Source organism: Zonotrichia albicollis, chromosome 8 (genome assembly GCF_047830755.1).
Source record: "Zonotrichia albicollis isolate bZonAlb1 chromosome 8, bZonAlb1.hap1, whole genome shotgun sequence".
Lineage (NCBI taxonomy): Eukaryota > Metazoa > Chordata > Aves > Passeriformes > Passerellidae > Zonotrichia > Zonotrichia albicollis.
In genome coordinates, this window is record NC_133826.1 from 2427855 (window position 1) to 2455232 (window position 27378).

At 49.8% G+C, this 27378-nt stretch overlaps 1 protein-coding gene across 2 annotated transcripts; it reads right to left on the reverse strand.

Annotated features, from left to right (window-relative positions):
• Window positions 1–219: 219 nt before the first annotated feature.
• PGM1 (phosphoglucomutase 1) lies at window positions 220–26019 on the reverse strand. 2 transcript variants are annotated; one of them, XM_074545630.1, is made up of 11 exons: window positions 25708–26019; window positions 12144–12306; window positions 10909–11055; window positions 9826–9951; window positions 9136–9326; window positions 8252–8406; window positions 7090–7205; window positions 3901–4036; window positions 2319–2502; window positions 1285–1419; window positions 220–447 (listed from the first exon to the last, which is right to left on the reverse strand). In XM_074545630.1, exons 1-11 carry the CDS (start codon window positions 25951–25953, stop codon window positions 358–360), a joined length of 1689 nt encoding a protein of 562 aa, XP_074401731.1. In that variant the 5' UTR covers window positions 25954–26019; the 3' UTR covers window positions 220–357. The 2 variants fall into 2 exon arrangements, with proteins under 2 accessions (XP_074401731.1, XP_074401733.1); XM_074545632.1 differs by lacking the exon at window positions 25708–26019 and adding an exon at window positions 17216–17561.
• Window positions 26020–27378: the final 1359 nt, after the last annotated feature.

Below are 27378 nucleotides of genomic sequence, written 5' to 3' on the forward strand. Positions count from 1 at the left end.
TCCAAACTGGGATAAAGTATTTCTGCTCCTTTCCCAGGAAAGTTTCCAAGATAGCAAAAAAAGCCTGTGAATTACTGAAGAATTTGGTGTCTCTGTTATTTCTATTTGTTTAAGGAAAAGCCAGGAGCCCACGTGCTGCCCCAAAAGTTGTGTAAGGAGCAGCACACCCAACCTCCAGCAGCGCTGGGGACAAAGAGAGGCAGCAAAGGGGACAAGGGGTGCTGAGGGCTGGGGTTTATTGGCTATCCTTAGCAGCAAAACAGTGTTCTTAAATACAGGGATGAAATCAATATTCCTCTTTTAGTGCCAATCTGCCGGGGAGGGGCTGGGCTGCCTCCCCCAGTGCTCGCTGCAGCTCTAGGTGATGACGGTGGGCCCCGAGCGGCCGGTCCTCTCGTGGAGCTGGGAAAGTTTCAGTGCAATGGAAATGAGGGGTGCCAGCATCACCTGCAGGGAGCAAAGAGAGGCCTCAGAACTGCAGAGCTGCACACACAACTGTGCAGCCTTCCCACACTGCATCCCTCAGCACCCAGGCCAGGCTGGGACACCCCAAAGCTCAGCTCTCCCAACCAGAGGCTGCTTTGGGCATGGGGGATTTTCGGTCTTTCTGTCAATTATGGCACAGTGAGTTAGGCACAAAGAGCCCACAGAGTGTTCGCTGGGGAGTACAGAATCAGAGACTATCCTGAGTTGGAAGGATCTCCAAGGATCATGGAGTCCAGCTGCTGGCCCTGCACAGACACCCCAACAATCCCACCCTGTCCCTGGGAGCATTGTCCAAACACTCCTGGAGCTCTGGCAGCCCTGGGACTGTGCCCATTCCCTGAGAGCCTGGGCAGGGCCCAGCCATCTTCTGGGTGAAAATCCCTTCCCTGATATCCAGGCTAAACCTAAACACAAGAGGAGGATTCTTTTCCTGCAGTGCCCACAAGAGCTCAGCAGCATTTGTAAATGATGTTGCAAAACATTTACTGAACTCAGTGCAGAACAGGGCATCTCACCTTAGGCACAGCTGCATCCTGTGACCCACTGATTTTTTTAAAGCAGCACAGGGGTAACACAGACAGGAAAACTGTGCTGTGGCAGAGGCAGCTGTGAGGGATTCTCAGGAATACTTGCTCCACACTGAGCTTTTTAAAATAATCCTATTGATACTGGCATGAAAGATACAAACCTCAGGCTCTCAAAATTCCTGTTACCTCCAAACAGAATTAAGCAAAACAGGGCTTAGAAAGGGCTGACTCAGGCAGGCAGCAGTGGCATGAGGGGAGGTGCAGCACCCACCTGTGGGTCTTGGTTGATTTTCTGAGCATCCTTCTCGTAGCTGTCGATGTAGAGGCGCACGGTGGCCCCCGCGCTGCCGGTGCCGCTCAGCCGGAAGATGATGCGGGAGCCGTCGGAGAAGATGAGCCTCAGACCCTGCCCGGGACACGGAGGGAGGGAAGCTCTCAGCCCTGGGACCATGGGTGGCCAAGGGCTGTTCCATGATCCCCACGGTGCCTCAGGTTTGGCTTTTATATGTTTCAGATTCTGAGCTGCTTCAGTGTGCAATTCTGAGATTTGTGTTAGGGGGTGGTGAGCTCTGTGCACAGAGCAGGGAGACAAAACAATTCCTGCTCCAGCTGGGCACCAAGGACAAATGATCCAAATCTCAGCCCAGAGCACAAACAACAACAGAATCAAGACAGAAAAACAAAGATGGGACTTAATAACCTAAAGCTGGAATTGGACAATGAACTGCAAGGTGCAAATGGAGCAGAACTGATCCCAGGGACAGAGCCCGTGCCCCTCGTGCATTTTGGGGCCATTTTGGTTCATCTTGGGTGCAGCCCTGGCTGGGCTCTTGGGGTTTATTGGCTATCCTTAGCAGCAAAACAGTGTTCTTAAATACAGGGATAAAATCAATATTCCTCTTTTAGTGACAGTTTGCCAGAGGAAGGGGCTGGGCTGCCCCAGTGCTCACTGCAGCACAGGCTGGCTCTATGTGATGATGGTGGGCCCAGAGCAGCTGGTGTATCCATTTGTCCTTTTAACAAATCCCTGCTTTATTCTTTAACTCTGCCTAGCCTCTGTTCTAGGTCAGCCTTCACAAGCATCACCCAGCATGGCTGTGCCACACCTGCACCATCCCTCCTCCTCAGGGAGCCACAGAAAGCTCCTGTGCTCCCCTCTCCCCACTCCCAGAGGGATTAATGCCCATCCTACCCCACACTGCAGAACCTGACACAAGAGCCAGGTGCCAGGCACAGCATTCCCAGGCACTGCTCTGGCAAAGGACATGGAGAAAACAGTCCCAGTTCAGGCCAGGCTGTGCCCACCTGGTTCCTGGAGACGCTGCCATCCACGGGGTCGTTGTACTCAAAGTTGTCAGCTTTCTCCACCGTGTACACCTTGTCCCCACTCGACAGCTGCTTCCCCACGAAGGAGCGCTCGAACATCACCGCCTCCAAATCCTTCATCATTTTGTTGGCAGCATCTGCATCCACCTCCTCGTAGTCGTACCTGCACCAGCACCACACGCAGGGATTAGGGAGGGAGGATGCAATGAGTTGGGATGGTGTGGGATGCCCTTCTCGAGCTCTGGGGGTGTTCTCTGCTCCCATCCAAGCACCAGAACACATTGCCCAGAGAAGCTGTCCCTGGATCCCTGGCAGTGTCCAAGGCCAGGTTGGACAGGGCTTGAAACAACATGGGATAGTGGAAGGTGTCCAGCCATGGCACTGGATGAGCATTAAGGTGCTTCCCATCCCAGCCCAGTGTGGGATTCTATGGAAAGAGAGGAGGATCCATGTGCAGCACTACACCATAACCACACAGATCCTGGGGATGCAGCACAGCATTTCACAGGCATTTGGTGCCAGGAGATGAAAGCACAAAGTGCTGCCTCACACTGAGTATCACAGACCGAGGGCCAGGGCCAAGATCCAACTGCCTGCCAAGAATTTCCTGCAGTTGTGCCCCCAGCTCCCTCGTGGTTACTGTGAACACCCTCAGTGCATCCCCCCAGCAAACTGCAGCTGTGACTGCAGCAGGAAATCATCCAGTGCCAGCTTTGATGCCCCTGCCCGGGCAGAGAGGCAGCAGAGAGTGCCTGGAGCCCACTCCAGGATCCCAGAGTCTGTGTTCCCACTGGCAGTGGGATTTGTGCTGCTCTGTTTGCTGCCTGCCCTGCACTCAGCCTGCTGTGCACACATACCTCAGTGCTAAAAGGCTGCCTCTTTATCCTAGACTTTGGCATTTTCCCCCAGGTTTCCATGCCTCAGATGTGTGCTGGCTTTTTGGTGAGTTGGGGAGAAAAAAGAAAAAAAAAAAAAGGAGAGACAAGTTCTTTCACTTGGCAATTTGAGACGGAATTTTCATGTAGATCTTCCAAGCTGAAAGATTTCTGCCTAATGCTTTCACAGTGTTCCCACCTCTGCTTGTGTGCAGGCTGGTTCTCATTCCTTCCCTTGCCATCTCCCATGTCTACTGCAGCTTTAATTTGAGTATTTGGGGGCTGGAGAGGAACTCAACCAGGTAAATAACAGCCATGGGGCAGGTAAATAAATGGGGCTGGGCATGCATTCTGTGAGACACTGCTGTCACTGAAGATATCACAAATTAACTTGTGACGTGGGGTCTCAAGAATATTGATACCATGGCAAAAATGACTCTTGGAGGAAAAATCTCAATTAAAAGAAAAAAAAGGTGCTTTGCATTTATGAAATGTCCAGACTTTGGTAGCAGGTTTACATCTGGAGCAACAATCCAAAGCTGGACACCACAAAGGGTTATGGTGAATGCCAAGTGTTTGGGGAGTGGAACGCCACAGGAACAGCCTGATGGTGACACAGCTGTGCCACCAGGGCTCTGCTCTGCCACAGGGCAGGGAATGGGAGGTGTCAGGAGCACGCTGCCCACCTGGTGAAGAAGTTCCTGCCATACTTCTGCCAGTGGTCCTTCATGATGTCCTCCACGCTCTGCTTGCGGGCGGCCAGGATGGAGAGCCAGGCCAGCACTGCCCACAGCCCGTCCTTCTCCCGGATGTGGTCGGAGCCTGGGGGAGCCACAGCACAGACACAACTCCCAATTCCCACTCCTCACACCACAGCCCCACCTCGTCTCCTCTCCCCATCCCCCTGCACAGCTCACAAATGGGAATATTTCCAGAGCTCCAGCCCTGCTGGGTCATTTAAATGGGTCTGAATCTCATCTGCTCCAGCTCTGGCCCAAGTAAAACACTCAGCATCTTTTAACACACACACTCATTGTTCACACATCCTTAACTCTGTTCCAAGGAAGTAACAGAGAATGCACAGTAAAAAAAAGGCATCAAATAAAAAACAAAAGGCAAATGCAAAGGAGCAGCTTGGGAGGGAGAGCATCAACAAGAACATCAACTCCTCAGCAGCTGTTGTGTCCTGCCTGCCAAGGAGCACCCTGGGGTCATCTCCTGGCCCAGCACCAAGGGGACATCAGCCCTCCTGAGGAACCAAACCCCAACAACCCCAGAATCAGCCCAGAACAGGGTGAGGAGCAGCAGCAGGGCAAGGACAGGCTCCATCCACCTGCAGAGAGCAGGAGAGCCTCCAGCCTGCTCTCACTGGGGGCTGCAAAAGCCCCTCCCTTGGCTAAAGGAGGATTCACAGAGTGGATCAGGTTGGAAGGGACCTGTGGGGCACCTGGTCCAACCTCCCTGCTCCAGCAGGGCCATCCCTGAGCCCAGGTTGCAGCCAGATTTTTGATGTCTCCAGTGAGGGAGGCTCCACACCTCTCTGGGTGATCTGTCCCACACAGTGAGGAAGCTCCTCCTCGTGTTCAGGTGTAATTTGCTGCCTCAGTTTGTCTCTGTGGATTCCCCCAAAGCTGGCACTGCAAGGAGAGCAGGAAGCAGCCAGAGGCAGCCCAGCCTTGCCCTGGGAGAGCAGTGGGATCACACAGCACTGATCCCTTGGGAAACCTGAGAGGGGCTGGACCTTACACAGCCCCCAGATGAAATGGGATCAGATGGCCCAGAGCACACCCAGCCCACACTCGGTGCCTCTGGCAAGCCAGCTCCACCCTGTGCCCCACAGATGCAAAGTTTTCCCCTTCCCGCTCTGGAAAACCTCCAAACAGGTATTAAAGAAATGCCAGGAGCACTGCAGAGCTGCCATGGCACCCTCTGAAGGAGTGCCAGAGTGGGAATGCTCTGGGAAAGGGCTGGGGCAGGGCAGGGGTTACGTGGTGCACAAATCCCACTGTTGTGGCCATAAATTATCCCCACGGTCCCTCAGGGTGGAGAGAGCTGGGCAGAGGTGATGCAGAGGAATGCTAAATAAACACCAGTCCCATGTGATGTATCAGCTTATAGCTGGAATAAAATACCCAGGGAAGCAAGCAGGAATTCTGTCATGTCGCATTACTCTAATTGCTGCTGCACTCCAGTCCCACTGCCCCACAGTTTGTTTCAATTTTTACTGGGTCTTTGGGCTGCTCTTTCACCTCTCTCCCTTTCAGCACTCCCATTCAGTCCAGCTCCAAACAACTCCTCATTAACTCCCTATCAACCAACCCTCCTCACCCCTTTCCCCTCCTTTCTCCTTCCTGACTGCATTGGCCACATGGGCAAACCCCTTTGCATTTTAGGGGAGTCCAACTCTCCTGGGCCCTTTCCCAATCTGTTCCCCCAAATTCCTTCAGCTCCCACCACCTGGATGTGCTGCTGCCTGGCCAAAATCCCAAACCTCTCTCAGACTGGAATCCCTTTGATTTGGGAGGCAGACCCTTAGGGATGGACAGAAACTGAGCTTGTTGCTCTTACAAAGGTGGAAACAGTTTTGGGGAGCTGCTCATTTGAGATCATCTCCTATCAGCAGCTCCAGGAATTTGGTTTTATTTACCTCCTGAAGCACCAGTGCCCTCTCATTAGCCAAGGTCCAGGATATAAACTCAGCACATGCTGAAATCACTCAGGGCAAAGCTCCAGAATCTTTCTTTACTCATTAGTTACTTCAAGATTTCCTTACAGAGATACCAGGTTCTCTGAAATTCACCTTTTCTTCCAACCCACAGCCAAATCCCAGCCTCACATATCAGAGTAAGATCTGACTGTAAAAATATTGTCCCTGGAGACTGCTCAGCCCCCCAGAGCTGTGATTCCATTCCCTCAGCCCCAGGAAAGCTGGGCTAATCCTCTCCTGTCAAGCTGTGCATCCCAGCCCACAAAACACTGCACTCCAGGAATTTGGGGGTTTAAGGCACCCAAACACAAGCTAGAAGGTTTTTCTGGGGTGATGGTATGGAAACACACAAGGTCTGAGCTGAGAAATTCCCTCAGGACCTTGTGCCCTGCATATCCCACCAGAGAACAGGAGAAACAACATCTCAGGGAGAGTTCAGAGCAGATAAAGCACACTCAGCCTTTGTGCAGATTCAGGGAAGGTCCCGTTTCCACAGGCAGGACACGAAAGCACAGGGGAGATGCCAGGGAGGGCTCAGGGCATGCAGAGACCTCCTGGGAATATCCAGAGCAGCACCCTGCTCTGACCTGGAGCAAATCCTGCCCCCATCCACCCCCCTGCACACCCCCAGGAAACTCCCTGTGATGTTCACTTGGTTTCTCAGTGACTCAATAACTCACTTCGACTGTTCAAAGGCGAGTGTTAATTTAAACTTTATAAATCATACCTTGTTTTCAGAACAGGAAAATGAGGGCCCTATTAAGCTCAGAGATTTAATAGTGACCTGAAACCTTCCCTAATAAAACTCCGTGCTCCAAACCGTATTTCTTTCCAGAAATGAAAACATTGAGAAGGTTTTCCTGGCCACCAAGAGTTGAAAAATACATTTAGCATTGCATTGAGTCCCCACAGACTCAGTGACCGGGCTGCTAAAGAGGCCCCCAAACCTCCACCTCCATGTGCCTTCCTGGAGGAGGAGGAGCTCCAACCTCACAAATCCTTTAGCATTGTGTTCATCTCCACACCAATTCCTCCAAGCCTTTTTTATATTTTAATATTTCACAGGTATGAACAACTGCAGATGAAAGATAAATCCCAAGCTCTAAAGAATAAACAACTAAGAGGAGGAACACCACCATCATGGGTGATACTGGGAATGCTGACTTACCAGTCCCAAAGCTTTCCTCTCCACACAGAGACAGTTTGTTGGCATCCATCAAGTTCCCAAAGAACTTCCAGCCCGTTGGAGTCTCATACAAAGCAATCTTTGTGGCCTGGGCCACCCTGCCAAGGTAAGAAGGCCAAGTTACATCCCTGGAGTCTCAGGGGAAATGGGATCAGCAGCTCTGCTGGGGTGCCACTGAGGGCAGGGGATGCCACAGCTTTGGAACAATCCCTGTATTTAGAACAATCCCAGTGTGATATCTGGGAGATGGGTGGGATGTGCATTTACAGAACAGACAAAAACACACAGCTCTTCACAGCGATTTTAGGTTGCAGATCTTAAAGCATTTCACCAAGAAAGCATCACTACCAAATTTAAGGGAAAGAAGGGTTGGCAGAGTCATTTATTTGGGCTCAGCCCAGAGCTCAGCCCAGCTCTGCCATGTCCCCAGGCAGGGCTTAACCCATCAAACCTCACTGCTGCCCTGGCACTGCTGCACTCCTGACCACAGCAAAAACACAGGACAGGTCAGGGTGGAACCACAGGAAAGGGGCACAGCATGCCCTGGCAGGGCTCCCTGCCAACAGGGAGGGGTTTTACCTGTCCAGGGCCCCGCTGGTGGGCACACCGTGCCCTGGCAGGGATCTCTGCCCACAGAGGTTGCTGTTACCTGTCCAGGGCCCCGCTGGTGGGCACACCATGCCCTGGCAGGGATCTCTGCCCACAGAGGTTGCTGTTACCTATTCAGGGCCCCGCCGGTGGGCACACCATGCCCTGGCAGGGCTCCCTGCCCACAGAGGGGTTGCTGTTACCTGTCCAGGGCCCCGCTGGTGGGCACACCATGCCCTGGCAGGGATCTCTGCCCACAGAGGGTGGCTGTTACCTGTCCAGGGCCCCGCTGGTGGGCACACCATGCCCTGGCAGGGATCTCTGCCCACAGAGGTTGCTGTTACCTGTCCAGGGCCCCACTGATGGGCACACCATGCCCTGGCAGGGATCTCTGCCCACAGAGGGTTGTTGTTACCTGTCCAGGGCCCCGCTGGTGGGCACACCGTGCCCTGGCAGGGATCTCTGCCCACAGAGGGTGGCTGTTACCTGTCCAGGGCCCCGCTGGTGGGCACACCGTGCCCTGGCAGGGCTCTCTGCCCACAGAGGTTGCTGTTACCTGTCCAGGGCCCCGCTGGTGGGCATGCTGCGGGCCAGGCCGCGCACCCCGGTCTGCTGGAAGTAGGGGATGCTGAAGATGTTGGCGGCGATGACGGCCACCGAGTCGGAGGGGTTGACAAAGAAGCCGTGCTTGCCCAAAATCATGTTCCTGTCCTGGGGGAGACAGCACAGGCACAGCTCAGCCCCCTGCCCTGCCCATAAACCCAGCAGTCCCCAGAGATTTTCTGAAATAACCACCGAGCTTTGAAGAAGTTACACAGTGTTGGAGATTTTTTCAGGGATGGCCTAGAAGGCAGCTGTGAGGAGCAGGTTCTCACAGCCTGCTTCTGTGAACAGCAGAGGTTCTCAGGTTATTTTTAATTACAACTAAAGGTGACAAACATGAAGGCCTTGAGAGCCTTGCACATCAGAGTTCTCAGGCAGCTTTCTCATAACAAGTGGATGTTCTATCTTTGGCTGTTTTAGGAAAGCAAGAATAATTTTGAGAACCCAAATCTTGGTATTGGAAACATAAGGAGGGGTTGGTATGTTATCTCTGACCTATTGTGAGCTCAGATTTTGCAATATGCATGAAGTGAATTAACACTGTTATAAAAGGTGCCTGATTGATGAATAAAGTGGAGTCGATGGCTGACCAACGCAAGGTGGGTCGTCTCCCTCCATCTTCAATAACACGGCAGCACCTCCACGGTGTTTCGCCTTCCTGCTGATTTTTCACAGGTTTAAAGTCATTTAAATGCAGTTTGGGATTATTGATACAGTATCCAGCTATTTCTGTGGTGGTTCACTTCAGTCATGATTAGAAAGAGGCAGAGGAAAGGTGCTCCTCAGCCCCCAGAGGTGGTTAGAGGGAAGGAAGGGGAACTCTGAGCACTCCTTTACCCCATCTCCATCAAAGGCAGCTCCAAAGTCATACTCCCCTGTCTTCATGGTCTGCACCAGGTCAGCAGCGTAGGTCAGGTTGGGGTCAGGGTGGTGGCCCCCAAAGTCCTCCAGGGGGGTGCAGTTCACAGCTGAATTTGCTGGGGCTCCCAGCTCCTCACACAGGATCTTCTTCACGTAAGGGCCCACAACTGTCTCAGCAAAACAGAGAGGGAAGAGCTGGCTCAGCCCCCAGGCAGCTCGGCACCACCCACCTCAGGCTGCTCAGGCTGGGTCACCTTGGGTGCTTTGTGGTTTTGGAGCTCACATCAAAATCCATCCCAGGCCAGGCTGGACAGGGCCTGGGGCAGCCTGGGACAGTGGAAGGTGTCCCTGCCCATGGCAGGGGTGGAACTGGATGAGCTTTAAGGTCCCCTCCCAGCCCAAACCATTTCAGAATTACATAAAACATTTCACAGAATGCTAGAATGCTTTGGGTTGGAAAGGACCTTAAAGACCAGCTCATCCCATTCACAAAACATAACACTTGACAAGAGAAAATAACACAAGACAAAAAGTTTGCTCCCAAAAAGAAAAATCCAGTGGGCTACAAACCAAACCCCAAACCTGCCATATAAATTCCTGAATGGAGTGGGTGACAAATCCCCAAGGACCCCTGACCCCACAGTGCCCCAATCCCAGCCCTTTTACCCCCGTGCATGGCATCAATGCGGATCTTGAGCTGGTTCTTCCCTGAGAGCAGCTCCTTCAAGGCACTGAAGTCAAAGATGTTCCTCAGCATGCTGGCATAGGCTTCCACAGAGTCCACAATTTCCACTGGGAACGAGAAGCAGACAGGGATCAACTCTCACAGCCTGGAATTGTGACAGCCAAGCTCTGCTGAGGGCTGAGGGCCCAGCCCAGAACAAAGCCCTTGAACATCCCAGAATAGGGACAGCAATAATGGGGCTAAATGAGCAATTTAATTACAGGCTCTCACAGCTAATCAGGTCACAAGTGGACCTAGAAAATCAAACTCTGTTCCCACTTAAGATTCCCTGGACTTCTTTCAAAAGGGATCAGTCCCACTTCACTTAAATTTAAAAATATGTATATAAAATGTAAAATATGTATATAAATATGTATATAAAATCAGATCTTTAATTTCCACCAAAGTCAATGGGAAGTGTGAACTTCATCGTTCAAAAAGTTGCACCTTTGCAGCCAACATAAAAACAAAATACAGCATAAAAATCCCACTATAAAGAAATGGAGACTGAGAGAAATACCAACTTTTATCATCTTTTAACTTTGTTAATTACAAGCACCAGGAGATGGTAAAAAAATACTTGCAGTATTTTTAAGTATTTTTTAAATTTATTTTCATATTTTAGTGTTGACTGAGAAAAGTCACATGTGAAATGTAACAGCTTTCCCACTCACAGTGACAACTTTTATATGTGAAACCATGGAAAAAAATCAGTTGAAAGATTAAAGTCTGCAATTTTAATTAGGAAAATGCACTGTAACTGCATTTTTCTGTTTTCAAGTACATGTCTGCCTTGCAGAAAAAACAGCCTTTGATTTTAGGGAAGTTTGATGGATCAAGGTTTTGCTACTGAAGTAGAAAAACTTCTGTAGGACAGAAAATTATATCAATCAAAATCAATAAATAAATAAATGCCAGGAGGAATGTCCTCACGTGATTATGCAACAGGTGAGAAGGAGAGGTCAGAATGGCCACAGAAACACCCCAGTTCCTCACCCTTGCCAAGAGGAAGAACATTTGTTTACCTGTAAATGGCTTAAATTTGTTCTCCAAGTCAAACTGCTGCTTCCCAATGGTGCCCAAGTCCACCTGCAGGTCTGGGCAGATTGCATACTCCTCGATTTTCTTGCTGATTTGGAAAATTTTATCTGTGATGGCTTCAGGAGCAGGACCTGCAAAGTGAAATGGGCAAAGGGAAGATGTTAAAGAATCCAACTGCAAGAGGACTGAATTTGAGGAATGCATCAAGGACCTGGGCTGGGAATGGAGAGGAACACCAGGGAATGAGGGGAGCAGAGCATCACTGGCTCCATTGGGGAAAGCACTGCTCAGGGCGCTGATTCCTGGGATGTGAACAGAAATGTGGATTCTCAGGTGGTGTGGGAAATGGATTTGTAGGGAATTCTCAAAGCCTGGCAGAAGGCTCACACAGTGTGCATCTATATGCAAACCTTGAGACAAGAAATGCCATGGAGATGGCAAATGACTTAGAATTGCTGAGAGAGAAATTAAACTGGAAACAAATTTCAAAGGGTCGCCTTGCAAATAAGACTAGGTACTTTAGAGAAATTGAATTATGAAAGATGCATTGTAGTAGGACCCATGAAGAGTAATTTTGGATGATTGGCTTTAAGGCATTTACAATGGTGTGACAAAAGCTGATAGGCCAAGAGATACTTATAGAGTATTGTAATTAGGGAATGGTTTGCTTCTGATTGTGATGGTGTGAATTATAACACCTGTATTGTCTCACCCTTCCCATGAGATTGAAAATGGAATAAAAGTTTTTAACAGCTCTCAGTTACCCCACATGTGGGCCAGGCAAGGGTTTAATTGTGGAAGGGGCTAGCAGCGGGCCTGGTAGCTAAAGGAGCGAGAAGTAAGAAGAAGAAGAAGCTGATAAGGAGCTTTCTCCAAGGCTGTAACCAAGGAGATCGAGAGAAGGAAGATAAGAGCATTCTGCAGCTGGATGAAGCGTTTTTAGAAAGTTAGGTGGAGTCAGAGTAACTTTTCACCAATGGCATGATATTGAATTATTGTGGCCAATAGCTAAGGTAGAAGAAGGTAAACAATTGCAAAGTGTATAAAAGATCAGCCATTTTCATTCATAAACTGTTGCCAAGTGTTACCAACTGAGACTGCTTGTGGTCTCAGCTTTACGTGGGGACCGCCTCGACTGCGACATTTAATCACACAGAGGGACACGAGAAATGAGCAATAACAGCAGCAGCGAGCAGCAGGCAGCAGGGACAGGCCTGACCTCCGTTGGCAATGTTGAACTTGATGCCGAAGTCGCCGCTGGGCCCGCCGGGGTTGTGGCTGGCCGTGAGGATGATGCCCCCGATGGCCTTGATCTTGCGGATGAGGCAGGACACGGCCGGCGTGGACAGGATCCCGTGCTGGCCGATCACCAGGCGCCCGATCTGCGGGAGGAGCACACGCAGCTGCAGGGAAAGCCCAGCCCACGCTGCTGCTCCTGGGGCTGCAGCTCTGTGGCACAGGGAGACACGGGCACTGCCCCAGGCATCCAGAGCAGCAGGGCAAAGAATGAGGAACAACTCTTATCATCAATAGCAGAATCTCTTTTCTGTTGCTACCTTTGTATACCTCGGTTCAGACATGTGAAAGGACCTTCCCATCTCACCTCTTGTTGTAGTGTGTTGTTAAGTTTCTTGTGTTATTCCCCCAATTTATGTATTGTTCTCCCCTATTAGGTGTAAAATGGTTTCGTTCCCCCAGTTTTTCCCGCCAGTGCTAGCCTGTCAGCTAAGTTGCTATAGTAACCGCTATTCATAGTTGCCGATGTGTAATTGCTCCTCCCCTGGTTTCCCTTATAAGTGAAAGTTGTTTCCTCCCTAGGTCCAGTCAATCACCCCCTTTCTCCTCCCAGGTTTCGAGAACCTTCTCCTCTCTGGAGATGGTGGCTGGCTGGGGTCCCAGGACACCTCCTTTACCTTTTGATTATTGGTCTCCATGGAGTGTCAGTTCTGTGAAGTTCATCCCCTCACCTTTCCCGATTGGTTCCGCCTGTACCCACCCCCCTCCTTTATAATCCTGTTTCACCCCCTATGAAAAAACTTTTTCCCGGCTGGTTTCCCCGCGTTTGGATCCCGCAACACCTTCAATAAACCGATGTTTAACCCCCGGGAAATGGTCAGCTCCGTTCCTCCCCTATACCAGCGGTGTGAGCCAGTCCGCAGCCAGCACAGCCCGAGGCCCTCAGACGCCGAAGGGCGCTGGCCAGGAATTGCAGAGGGGCGTCGGCCTTTCGCCCTCAGCTAGCCGGACTCTAAACTTCGGGCCACATATGCCCTTCTCTGCAACCTCTGTCAAATGCTCTGGATAATATCTTTGCCTTCTCACTCCGGGAGCCTCTTTCCTTCTTAGCAATTAACTGCCCATTTGACTTTTTAATATTTATTTCAGAGTTGCTGTCATCAACCAGTGTATAAGTACTTGGATAATTTATTGAGTCAATTTTCTTCTCTGCCTTTCCATTTCTTGGCTTCATTACAATCGAAGTCTACACATCTCTGAACTCACACCTTTGAACTTCAATGAGCAGACCTGCCATCATTTCCTCCTGCTGCACCTGCTGCTGTGAACGCGTGGAATGTGTTCTGGAGATCCGGTTACCAATTAATTAACCAATGGTGATGGTGTTTTAATTAAGGGACCGATCAAGTCCATGAGGAATGTGTTCTGGAGATTTGTTTACCAATTAATTAACCAATGGTGATGGTGTTTTAACTAATAGACCAATCAAGTCCATGTGGAATGTGTTCTGGAGATCTGGTTACCAATTAATTAACCAATGGTGATGGTGTTTTAACTAAAGGACCAATCAAGTCCATGAGGAATGTGTTCTGGAGATTTGTTTACCAATTAATTAACCAATGGTGATGGTGTTTTAATTAAAGGACCAATCAAGTCCATGAGGAATGTGTTCTGGAGATTTGTTTACCAATTAATTAACCACTGGTGATGGTGTTTTAACTAAAGGACCAATCAAGTTCATGAGGAATGTGTTCTGGAGATCCGGTTACCAATTAATTAACCAATGGTGATGGTATTTTCATCAAAGGACCAATCAAGTCCACATGTAGCAAAACAGGGTATAAAGAAGCAGTGGGTTTCATAACAAAGAAAATTAATCAGCCTTCTGCTCATTTACATAACTTATTGCCCAGTTCTGGCCCGTTGCACTAACGGTGTTGGGGGTTTGCACAAACAGGATGGGACTGCTGGGACACATTCCTTGAGCTTTACTGAGGTATCAGCCTCATTGCATGGTTGAGACAATGGGAAGATGCAAGAGCTCATGTCCTGCCAGCAGTCCTACCAAAGATTTCTTTGGTATAGAGCATTTTGAAAACTTTCTAGTCAACAGCACGTTGTTAAAGCTTACAGATAATTGTTCCAGCCAATCACTTAAAGCACACATTCACCTGCTTCACACAATGTTTGTTTTTATGTTTTCTATTAACAACCCACAATAGTCCAATATTAAGCTTAAAACCTTCTACTGTCTTGCTAGGCATATTTTTCTGCAGCCTTAAGGTCTATCTTAACCGAGCCTAAAACTCAAAATATCGTTTCATGTCCTTGCTTGCTGTACTATTGTAACTTTTCTACTTTCAGCTAGTTCTCTGCTCTGTTTCTGAGGCCTGCTTTCACAGCTCTCTGAAAGTCTTCTCACCTTCACTATTTCCCACTCAGCCCAGACTCTGCCAACAGGTAAAGCACAGCCCTGCTCCTGCCCAAGCTCCCCATGGTGCATCCGACCCCGCTCTGTTGGAGCAGTTTCCTCCATGAATGCTGCACGTGGATGCACTGAAGGGCTGCCATTAAACACCACAAAAACAGCATTCCCTCTGGCTGTGGTCTTGAAATCTGCCTTCAAAACACACAGTGGGGCAGAGAGAAGCCAAAAGAACACAAAACTTGAACATCCTGGGAGCAGCTGCAGATTATTCCTCCTTCCCATAAATCCAGGGATACCTCTGAGGTTGGATCCAGAGCAATGTGCTGAGCAGTGCAGCACCTTCAGAGTCCAGGCAATGAACCAGGAGGTGCAGAATTCCCTGGAAGAACACGCTCCTCCCCACAGCCCCAGAGGAGGTGACAGGATTTAAAACCACACCAGACCCCTGTGCACCAGCTGAGAGGGTCAGACCCAGAACAGGCTGGGGAAAGAGGAGGGATTTCATTCAATCCCAAGCTGGAGCAGCAATCAAGAGCAGCATTGCCAGGCTGTGGTGGGTGCTGAGCCAAGGGCAGGGATGGCTGTGATTCCTGACCCCTGGCACTGCCAGGTGCTAAGCCCCAGCCTCGCTGCCCATCAGTTATTGCACGGTCCAGCTGTCACAGCCCAGCTGCTGGCAGAGCTGCACCTCCAGAAAATAACAGCAGAAATGGGAAAAAAGCACTTTACAAACCCAAAGTGAGGGCCTTGCCCACAGCAGCTCACACTGGGGCCCTGGCTGTGCCACACACTGATCACTCATTTATTGCACCTCCTGTTTCATTTGAAGCAGGGTTTGCTTTGCCCCCATTCTCAGACAAGTCCTGTGCTTTATTCCAGCCTCCAAACCTTGCTCCTTCAGTTTCCCTGAGAACTCACAGGACCTCCAGAAGCTCCTCTCCAAAACTTCCCCTCCTGCTCCCCAGTTTCCCTGTGAGGGTCCCATTCTGCAGCACCCTGTGCATCAGTGCCCCAGGAATGCTGCAGAGGAAGGGGAAATAAGGGATTTTCCCTGCCAAAGCAGGCAGCAGCTGCAGGAGAGCTGGGTGAACACATCAAATCCCCTGTCCCTGCCTTCCCTGCACACCTGAGCTGCAGTTTTTCCCACAGCAAGGAAGGAAGGGAAGAAACAGAAACACTTGTCTCCATGTGAGCTGCTCTGAGATTTGGGTCCTCCGTGGCTTCCAGAGGTTTTCAGCTGCCATTCCCCACCCAGCCAATGCTGAATCCTTTGGGGAAGTTTGCTCAGTGTAACAATGTGCTGAATGATTCACACTTCATCCTTTTTGAGTCTGGGGAATTTCTTATGAGGAGAATCTCAGGCTGTAATGACGGACAAACACCTTTCATGGATTTCTCAAAACAGACCCACTTTGTGCAGCAAGTTTGGATTATAGCACTTCCAAACCACCCAGGAAACAATTCCATCCTGGTTTTACTGAGAGGCCCATGAGGATGCACACAGGGACCTCCTGCACACTGGGAACAGCTTTTCCAGGCCATGGAAGCCCCAGAGTGTCCCCAGGCCACCCTTGCAGCCCTTTCTGTGCAGGAGATGCAGCCCAAGGCAGCAATCCACACCCTGAGCACAGCACTGACAGCATGAGCCAGCCTGAGGAGAAAAATCCATGGAAAACACCCAAATCATGCCCTAAATCCCATTTAGGCAGGCCTGGGCCCAGTGCTGGAGAGCAAAGTCTGAGCTGGTGGAGATGAGCCTGATCTCCCCTCACCAGCAGACCTGTCCTGGGGTCAGGCACTCCAAACCTGGCTCTGTGCACATTTCCAGCTCTTCTGCTCTGCCCATGCACTGATTTCAAAGGAAGACATTCATCTGCAATGCCTGAAAATTTTTTTTTTTCCCCACAAGATTTTAAAGAGAAATGAATAAAATTCTCTCATCCTATTTTCCCCTTCACTGTTGATTACACTGTCCTTGTCAGGTTTTATGTCAAACAAACTCCTAAAATCCAGGTCCCTTTGCACAAAGTTTGCTCTGCAGTGCCTTTTCTTCTTAAAAAGCAGAAGGAAACAAAGACAAAAGCTCATTGCATGAACCATGATCTACCACAAACACACAAGCCTCTTGCTCTGCTTCCAAAACACAGAATTCCAGCACAACTGAGCTCCCTATAAAGGCTGTCACTCACTTGCTGACTCTCATATCAACTTTCAAAGGCTCCCTAAGCATTTATGCCACAGCCACAACTTACACCTGGTGAGAAAGGCAGAACATGGCTGTTTCTTCTCCTTTGCCACTCTCATGGCTCTCCCTGTTAGTCCATTTCTGAACAGTATCAGGGGCTTATATTCTTGTGCAAAGACTGGAAAACCCACAGGTGCCAACAGCTTGGGGCATTTCAAAGCACAAAGCAAGGACACACAAACCCCAGCAGAATTTATTTTCCTTTCTCCACATGTATTCTGTGCCCAACTGCAACACTTAGAGTGAAAAACCAGCAATTTCTGTACTCCCCAGCTGATCAGCCATTTTGGGGAAATTCAATCTCCCAGTGCCTAATTTCTGCTGGATTTCTGCATTTCTCAGCCACACCCCACAGGAATTCAGCCGTTTAACTTTTACCAACCCCGTTGGCAGCAGCCATTTGGACAATCAGTTCCACTGCAGACTTATTGAGGTACCTCCCATCGCCCCCAACCACCAGAGAGGCTCCTTGGCGATCCCTTAGGTCTATGGAAAAAAAGATACTCTGGATGAAATTCTGCAAATAGTTCAGCTTGGATTCAAAGAAGAAGGTCTTCTTCCTCAGGCCGCTGGTTCCCGGTTTCTGGTCGCCGTAGGGAGAGGTCGGCACCGTCACCACAGGCAGGGGAGCGTCTTCCATGGCCCTTTGTCACACGGGTGGCATTTAAAAAGCCAAATATGGCAAAATTAACCCCCAACCTTGACACAGCAATGGCCCACCTATGAGGCAGGAGTTCGGGGGAGCCGTTGGGCCCCCAAAAATAGCTCCCTGCACCTTCTGTAACCGAAGCCGCGTCCTCGCACTTGCGGCGGGGGATCAATGTCAGGAGGAGGCACAACTCCACGCCGCTCTCCCTCACGGTAAAGGATTCTCTCTGTCACCTCCTGGTGGCCACAGGCGCTGCTCCCGGCCATGCCACGGAGCCCAGCAGTGCCGATCCGTGCGGATCTGCCCGGGGCAGGGAGCTGGGAGCAGCCCAGCCTCGCTGGGATGTGTTTGCCCGGTTCCACAGGGCAGGGCTGCACGCTGGGGCTCTGGAGGCAAACTTCCAGCAGGATCCTGCTGCAGCTATTTTGCAAAGTCTGGGGAGTTAAAGGTCACTCTTAAAATGGAAGGGAACAGATCTGTTACCTCCCGTTCGCTCATGCGACTCCTGCCCTGACAAACCTGACTTCCCACGGCTCCCCGAAGCACAGGGAGAATTCCCAGCAGGAACAGCTGGGCAGCCTTGGGCTGCAAAGCCTCAGCCGAGCACCCCCAGCGGGTCTCACCCACATTAAAAGCACAAAAACTATCAAATGTTTGGGAAAACTGCATCCCATAACGCTGCTCTTTGTGGGACAGCCTCGACACAAACAGAAGAGACTCAGATCCCAAGAAACTGCTGTGAAACCTCATCTTCCCAAGCATGGGGAAGGGAAATGAAGGAAGGGAAGGTGGTGGAATCCCCATCCCTGTCAGTGTCCAAGGCCAGGGCTCGGAGCACCCTGGGATAATGGAAGGTGTCCCTGCCCAGGGCAGGGGGAATAGGATGGGCTTCAGGGTCCCTTCCCACCCAAACCATTCCATGATTCTAAAATCAGCCTTTCCTCCAAGCCTCTTTAACAAAACTCAGAGTCCTCTGCCTGAGCTGCTGGAAACCATTTATAGAGATCACTGGGGCAATTAAAGAACAGACACTTGGAAATGATTCTGTTTGTCCCACCATTACAGGCAGCAAAAAGGAGATGTGTACACACAGCTGAATTGTGACAGGTCTGAAGGTGCTCAGGGACTCTTCCTGTGGTGCTGATTCTGCCATTGCTAAAATAATTGATATATTTCCTTCCAAAGAAGGTCACAGAACCATAAAGTTTGGAAAAGCCCTCTGAGATAATCCAGATAATCCCAACCCTGCCAAGGCCACCCTGACCATGTCCCCAATCCTGGTTTATCCATCAGCACATTGAAATGGAGCTGGAGAATTTGTGTGACCACACCTTTTACCCCAGCAGTGAGGCTGCCTGGGATACACAGCACAACTGCTTTGTGTTCCATCCACCCACACCATTCCAGCATCCTGCAGCTCTCCTTATTCCTATGCAAAGGGCCAGGTTTCCCTCTAGTGGCACAGAACCCAAAATCCAGCTCCCAAAATTGCCCCTGGCAGGAAAAGGCCTAAGCAAGCTCTTTGCCTTCTGGCTGCCCTGGGAAATGCCGTGGCATTAAGTGACAGGAGGAGGGCACAGGACACCCAGCAGCTCCTGTGACTGCACACGGGATGTGCTTGGGTTTACTGGCAGGGAAAAGCCCAGGGAGGGTGGGAATTGTGTGAAATTCAGTGCATGTGGAGCAGACAGAGGAATCAAACTAATTAAGGGCAGGAGTGTCATTCATGGAATGTTTATGTTCATAAAGTGAAGCACATTCTAGTAAATGAAATATAAAAATAATATAATAAGTAATATATAATAAGTATATTATATATTATTGTAATATAATATAAATATTATATTATTATATAAACTAATAATAACTAATATTAACTATTAATAAAATATTATATTATATAAAATTATTATAAATATTATATATTATTATATATTATATTATTATATAAATATAAAGATTATATTATTATATAAATATTATATATTATTAATATAGATATAACAATAAATAAAAATTTAAAATCAAAATTTTAAGTCATCCATAAAAGGTACAGGGACAAGGACAGCCACACTCCTGGGGTGCTCCCTGGCTCCCAGGGCTTTCCTGTAACATCTCTTTGGGACAAATTCAATCAGCAGTCACTGCCTAAGCAGAACTGCTCAGGGCTTGGGGATCACACACAGCTGCCAGAGGACTCAGAGGTGCAAAATGTCACCCAGGGTGGGTGCTGAGCACCTTTGCACTGGGCAGGGACTGGGGAAATGTCCTTTGCTCTGTGATTGGGTGAGTGCTCATTGCAAACCCCTCAGGTGATCTGCTCCCTCCCCACAGCTGGACCAGGTCTCCTCCTGGAAGCTGACCTGACTTGTTCTTGGAATGTTTTTCTCCAGGTAAGACCTGCCAGTGCTTAATTAGCCTTGCAGCTGGAAGTGCTTCCCTACAATCTGCTGGTACAGCAAACAAAGAGAGCATAATCCATTTCCTGGCAGCTCCTCACTAAAAAATCCTCTGACACCAGGCTCTGAGTGTCCTCGCTGGTCCAGCAAACAGCCCCAGTGTTTGCCCTAACAGCTTTTCCTTGTGCTCCTGTTTCCTGCATCTCTGATTCCCCATGGCAGGTGGAGGCTGCTGAGGGAATCTCCCTCTCTCCACAGCCAGCCTGGCACAGACAGGGATATTTCCTAACCCAGCTCTCCTTTTACCGTCCTGCACTTCACACACACAACAACAGAGTTAAAACTATTCATTAACTGTTGAATTTAATGATAGAAAGAGAAACAAGACTGTTCTGAGAGGGCTTAAATTCATTAAGCTTTGCTTTGCCTTGATTCCATGGTCCCTACCCATCCCCTCTCCCTGAGGGAGCTGTGCCATCTCTTTTGGGAGATGGAGCCTTCTTCACCTGGAGTCTTCCTCAAGCCTGAGACCAGGGCTAGGGTTAGAGCCAGACTCTGCCAGCTCCTCACTCTGACACAAACCCAGCCTTCCTCCAAGCTACAATTTTATATTTAGGCATTCAAGCAAGAAAAATAATTGTGGGGGGAACCCACCATGGAAAGGTCAAACTGAACAGTAAAACCTGCTACACCCTTGGGTCAGCCCTCTCCAAGGTCCAGGGTGCCCTCTCCTCCTCTTTTCCTTTCCTCTCCCAGGTTTTTGTCCCCATTCAGGGGACAGATAAAGCCAATGTCCCCTCTGTGGGGCTGTGTTTAGCTGCAAGCTCCCTTTTCCAGCTTTGCAGGAATTTCTGACAGCAAGAAGATGGTGACAGGCATCTCCTTCTGCTCCTTTTCAGTGCTCAGTCAAGACACCCAGCCTGAAATCCCGGGCAGCAAATGGAGTAAAACCACTTTCCACTTCATCTGTGACTCCCCTTTAAGGCAGAATCCCGTTCCCTTTGCTCCTGCCCTCAGGAAAGCTCCAGTGCTGGTGCTGTCCCTGCACATCGGCCATAAGAGGGTGCCAAGAGCCCTGGAAATCCCTCCTGAGCAGCTGCCAAAATCTGGCACTTTCTGCCCAGGATGCCTCTGGTGCAGGCAGCCACTGCTGGGAGTGACATTTGGTAATGCCAGGACAAATGGAGCCCCCAAAAAAATAAATATATTGCAAGTGTGTTATTGGTCACACAAGGAGAGCTGCTCCCACTGCAAAATTCTTTGTTTCTATTAGGAATTAATTTAAAATCCGAGTTTGGAAGTTGTTGTAGGGATTCCAGAGGGCAAAAAAGGATATTTGGCACCATCTCAAGAGCACAAGTGTACTCACATATGAATCACTCCAGAAAGAAGAGACTGTTCTGTTCCCACAACAGCTGAAAAGAAAAGGGCTGGGAATGAATCCCCATCTCCAGGTTTGTCCCACTGGCAGGGACTGAACTTTCCTTTCCAGGGAAGCACTCACCAGGCACCAGGATTGTGAAACTTTCTGTTCAATGGTCACACCACCTCCCAGCACACCCAAATCTGCATTTTATCTCTGCTGTCCTGCCCTGCACCAGGGAAAAGGGGAGGATCCCAGCAGGATTCCCTCAGTCCTGCTGAGACAGAGCCCCTGGCCCTGGGTGCTCTTGGAAATCTGCACCTGAACCCAAAAAAACATTTTCCACTATCCCAGGTGGCTCCATGCTCTGTCCAGCCTGGCCTTGGACACTTCCAGGGATGCAGGGGCAGCAACAGCTTCCATGGAAATCCTGTTCCAGGGCCTCAGCAACCTCACAGGGAGCAATTTCTTCCCTACAGAATGCCCTCAGCCAGTCCTGATGCAATCTCCCACACCCAGACCAGATCCTCTCTGAGGGCAGGTGCTCCTGGTGAGGCTTTATTTCCTAATTTTCACTTAAACTTATTTTAAAACCAAGAAGTGATGTTTTCCTGGATAACTGGATGATCCTGCCAACTGTGTTTGTCCTCTACCCATCACATCTGCTGTTTATTTTGTTACTCTGCACCTTGTACTATGAATATGCACTATAAGTGTGCATGTTACACTTTTATTACTTCAGAATTCTGGGAACTTCTTACTGATCTCTTTATTTCTAAAATACATTTCAGCTCCTCATCTGAAGCATGAATCAATATTTTTGGCCAGCTCAGGGTCATGACAGGATGCATTTCTCAATGCTGGTGAGCTCAAATTTGGAATAAGCCCTGGACAGCAGCTCTGCAGCCCAGCTCCTGTCCCAGCCTTTGCCCTGACAAGGGGAAGGCATTTCTGCATTTCTGCCCTGCCAGCCCAGCCCCAGCTCAGGTGTCTGCTCAAGAACGTTGTCCCAGGAGATTACAGCTAAATCCCTGGTAGGATGAATTGCAGCTCTGCCTGCTGGATTTGCAGAGATTAACTGCAAAGCACCTTAGCTCTTTGCTCTGAGCTGCAGTTCCATGAGTGCAGAGTTTAAAGTTCCAAAGGGCCACTGAAACTGGACAACCTGACCACTTAATCACCTTCCACTCTAAACTGATATAAGCCAATTAACTTTACAGGCCAAAGGTGTAAAAAGAGGCTGTGAGGGCTGCTGTCTTCTAAAACCCACATCATCTGCAGCCAGGAAATAGCCACAAGTGGTATTTATTTCCTCACATCTCAATTTCCCCTTCTGCCTCTGAGAAAAACAGAAACATAAGAGTCAGAAATTGAGGTTTTTCCTAGAGGCCTGGAGGATCCAGCATCACCACATCTCACCCTGGCTGCTTTTTGGAAGAACTTTCTTTATGAGCACTTTATTTTGATGGTTTGAATCCCAGAAGCTTTTCCTCAAAGGGAAGATCTCAGTGGGAGCTGTGGCAGAACAGCACAAATTAAAAGGGAGCTACCAAAAAGAGAGTGATAAACAAATGCAACAGGTTTGAGCACTTGGTTTCTCTGGGTAACTGAGGGGAGAGCAAGGTTAAAGCAGCCAAGGCAGGAACCCAAACTTCCTGGGGGAGAGAGCAGCATTTCTAATAAAATCCCTGTTTGTCCTGCAGCTATAAAACAAAAGCAGGCACTGTTTAACATGCAAGGCACAGCCTGGCACTCCAAACACCTTTCCAGCAACGTGCCTGAGAGTGGCAGCTTTGAAAAAGTGCTGGAAAAAGTGCTGGTTAGGAAACTTTGGAAAAGTGTTCAGTTAGGAAGGAACCAAGGGCACAGCAAATTTGGGGAGGTGACAATGTCACTGCATCAGCCTGGTGCTGGTTCTAGCATCACACCTGGATTTACAGTTTCTGACATGAAATTATTGCACAGCCACAATTCTGCTGATCAGTGATGCTCCAGCAGGACCTGATTTGTGGAATTTAAGAGTGAGACTCACCATGTGGGAATAATACCAAGAAAAGCTGGCACACAGGCCAAAACAAAACTGGCAGACTTCACTGGATGCAAGCTGGGAATGGCAAACAATTTCAGTTTGCTCACAGAAATGCAAACTTTAAAATAAGATAAATACCCCTTAATCTCATAACTACAAACTGAGTAGTTGCAACTTAAAAATAAATACTTAGTTCCATATTAACCATTCCAGGTGGAGACAAAATTCAAGCTAATTTTAGCATTCTTTCCTTTTATGCTGTAAAACTAAAGATCACTGGTTGTGGTCCTCATGTCTGTCCTGTGCCTGGAGAGCACCACTCAACCAGATCTTAACACCACAGGATTTTAAAGCATTCATCAACCACCTCTTCATCCTCAGGACCAGAAATGCACTTTTCCAGCAGTTTTCTGAGTATTACTCAGCTTTTCTCAGCCTGAGGCTGCTGAGTTTCCCCCCAGACCTGGCTGCTGGCACCAGGAGATGTTTGAGCCCCAGCACCTGGACAAACCCACAGCTGCAGGAAGAAGTTTCCATGTGCTGGTTCCTGTTCTGCAGGGCACTTTCTTACCATGAATGAAGTTGTCCATCCTTCTCTTTGAAGGGCAGGGAACTTCCAGTCACTTCATATTTACTATGAAGAAAGAGGATTTTAAAAGACTTACTGAACTACACTGTGGTAACCAGCAGGGAACTGATATTTGCAATTACAGAGAAACCCCACTAACCAAACATCCCTCAAGCACTCCAAAATACATCAAAGTTTATTTCAAACCAGTGCTTTGCATTTGCTAAAGAAACCCTCTGGTTTTAGTCACATCATTTCTTGGGACCAGAGAGTTTTGCTACTCTTGAGTTTGGCAATGCAGTTCCTGCACTTATTTAAGGCCAGAGATGCTAAAATATAGCAAATATCTGTAATCAAGTTTCCAGTGGCTCTGCCCTGTGTACCTCTGGTTACTTATCCAGGCTTTACCTGCAGCTCATTTATCAGCCCACATATACTTCCACACGTTTCCTTCCCCCACCTCCCATTTTTCCTGCCTTTCCCCAACATTTCCTGCCTTTAGAGCCAATTCTGTGCCAGCACTCGGATGAAATGCTCCAAGGCAAATTCCTGCCGGCAAGGGCAGCCCTTGGGAGCCGCTGCTGCAGCTCTGGCAGCGAGCTCAGCTCTGCTCCTACGTGAGGGACTGCACGGTCCAGGGGAGGATCCGAGACATTCCCGGCCCTCCAGAACGCCTCATCAGCCCCCAGCACGGCTCCAGCCCCGGCCTCTGCGGCTGGGATGGAGCTGAAGTGTAAATGATGGAGAGGGCAGTGCCTGGAATGCTGCCACAGCCCACCAGGCCCCGGTGAACACCCAAAAACTGCACACACTCAACAGCTCATCCCAGGGAATGAGTTCCCCACTCTGCCTATTCAGGGATCCACAGGGATCCTGTCTGGGTGTGCACTCGGGCAGGAATGCTGCATATTCCAACTCCCACCCCTCCCAGAACAAATAAATAGAGCAGTGCCTGCTGTTTTGCCACCAGGGAAGGCTGCTCTATCCATCACTTCCAGAGGTGCACACAGCATCAAGAGATGCTGGGTTATGGAATCAGAGCTGAGCAGCTGCCACACACCACAAAAGACAAATTTCCACATGGCTTAAAAAGAACCCAAATGAGTTATTTGCTTCTTTATGCCCTCAGAAGGCAGCAATCACAAATTATTACTTTTTTTCCTAAGAAGTCAGATATTTAGAGGCATCAGGGCACCGGGGAATTTGAACTAGGTAACTCTGAGGTTGTACCCTAAGCACCAGCACCCTCAGCCCCTCTCTGCTTTGTGGTCCGTGAGGAAGAATGTTTGCTGCTGGTGCTGGTGTCCCAGAAGAAGGGGATAGTTTTCCTTAGGAAAAGAGTAAATGTGGGGGAAAGCCTCCCTTTGCAAACTTGACTTCAGCACATCTCTCCCCATCAGTGTCACACTCCCTGCTGGGGTTCCCTTGGGCTGGATGACCCCAGGGAGGAATCCCCCAGCAGCCAGACGCATTCCAGTGCAGTGCAAGGGAACGCTGCCCCCTCCCAACGCCTCACAGCCGGTTTGCGTTTTAGCTGGAAACCCCAACCACAGAAGAAGAAGCAATTAGAGCAAAGTCGTGTTTGCTCCACACCTCCGCCCTGGCCAATGTCCACTCTCTCCCGCAGGCAGGCAGAGGCAGCCGGGGGGGTTTTCCTGCCCGGACAGCGGGCTGTCCCCCCTGCCAGCCCCGCCAGCCCATCCATCTGTCACTCACCGCGTTACTTCCACGCCGCGGACACGCCGAGCGCCAGCGATTTCCGCCGGCTGCGGGCGGGGAGCGCACCCGGTGCTCACCCCGGTGTACGGAGGGACCTCACACCGAGAGCTCCCTCACACCGAGAGCTCCCTCCCGCTCCGTGCTTACCCCGTTGGCGGCGGCGATGCGCACGATGAGCTGGATGGCGTCTCTCATGTAGAAGCGGCCGTCGCCTCCCACCACGAGCGTGGCGTCCTGGCGCTCGGCGGGCGGCACGGTGGCCAGAATGCTCTGGATGAAGTTCTCGGTATAGTTGGCATTGCTCTGGAACACCGTCACCCGCTTGCGCAGCCCGCTGGTGCCCGGCTTCTGGTCGCCGTAGGGCTTGGTCTGCACGGTCACGATCCGCACCATGGCCGGCGCCGGCGGAGTTCCGGGAGCCGCGGGGGAACCGCGGCCGCCCCGGCCCCGCGACCGCCCCTTAAAGGCACCGCCCGCGCTCCCGCCCCGGGTGACAGCGAACGTGCGCTGGCCTGGCACAGCCCCGGTGCTCTGCGCGATCCGAGCCATGGAATCGTGGAATGGTTTAGGTTTAGGTAAGGGCTTTAAGGTTTTCAAGTCCAGCCGTTCCTCAGCAGTCCTCAGACACTTTAAGCCATGTCCCAAGTGCCACATCAACACGGGTTTTAAATCCCTCCAGGGATGGGGACTCCACAACTGCCCTGGGCAGCTGTGCCAGGATCAGACATTTTCCATCAAGAATTTTTCCTTGAGATCCAATCTAAACCTCCCCTAGAAGCCCTTTTTCCTCATGCGGTCCCCTGGGAGCAGAGCCTGTCCCCTCCTGTCAGGAGCTGTGCAGAACCACAAGGTCCCGCTGAGCCTCCTTTGCTCCAGGTGAGCCCCCAGCTGTCCCAGACCCTGCCTGTGCCTGTGGCCACCAGCACGATGTCCCCACCGGCCTCACACACAGGCCCTGGCTCAAGTGAGCACCCCAGAGAAGCAGGAGCCCCCCAGAGCTCCAGAAGCACTGAAGATCACCATTAACAAAGCCTTGAAGAAGCTCAATTTTGTTATAGCTCTAGTTCTCAAAAGAAATGCAACATTCCAGAAATTGAAATTACCTGATACAAAGATATTTGCTCCTAAATGTCTCCTCTCAAAGAAAATAAGCTGGTACCTGTGTTCAACCTTAAAAAGAGAAGCTGGATTTTTTTCTGTCTTGGTGGTTCCTGGATTTGAATCAAACTGAAAACACCTCCTGAAAGTCTCCATGGCAGTTTCTAAGTCCTCACTTTAAAAACTGGATAATGAAACCCTTCCTGGCAGCAGGAGGATCAGACAATCAATGAGGTTCCCTGTGCAGTGCTGTGCCATGTTTTTTACCTGCAGCCAACCCAACTCCTTCCACGTGCAGTTATTTCTCAGCTAAGCCCTTCTTTCAGCTTTAACCATTCCTTTCCTAAAATGCAGAGAGAGTTGCATGTGAATTCCTGCCACATCTAAAAAGGCTGATTTTACAAACAAAAGAAATGTAAATCATGGACTGCTCGCTTTGTGGTGTCTGTTCCACATAGTATCTCAATTTCCCAGCTCCTTTTTAGACAAGGGAATTTCTGCTTTACCCACATTTTGCCTGAGGCTGCTTTTGCAGTGCTCAGTCAGAGCTAAAAATCACCGAGCATTTTTGGGGCCTCAACTTCTTTTAGACAGCTCTGCAAATGGAAATGATACCTGTGGTACTTGCTAAGGAAAAACCACAGAAAACTCAGAGCTCACCAGGAATCCTGTCTGTGTACACCAGAGCCCAGCTCTCATTTTGTCACTGACATTTACTTG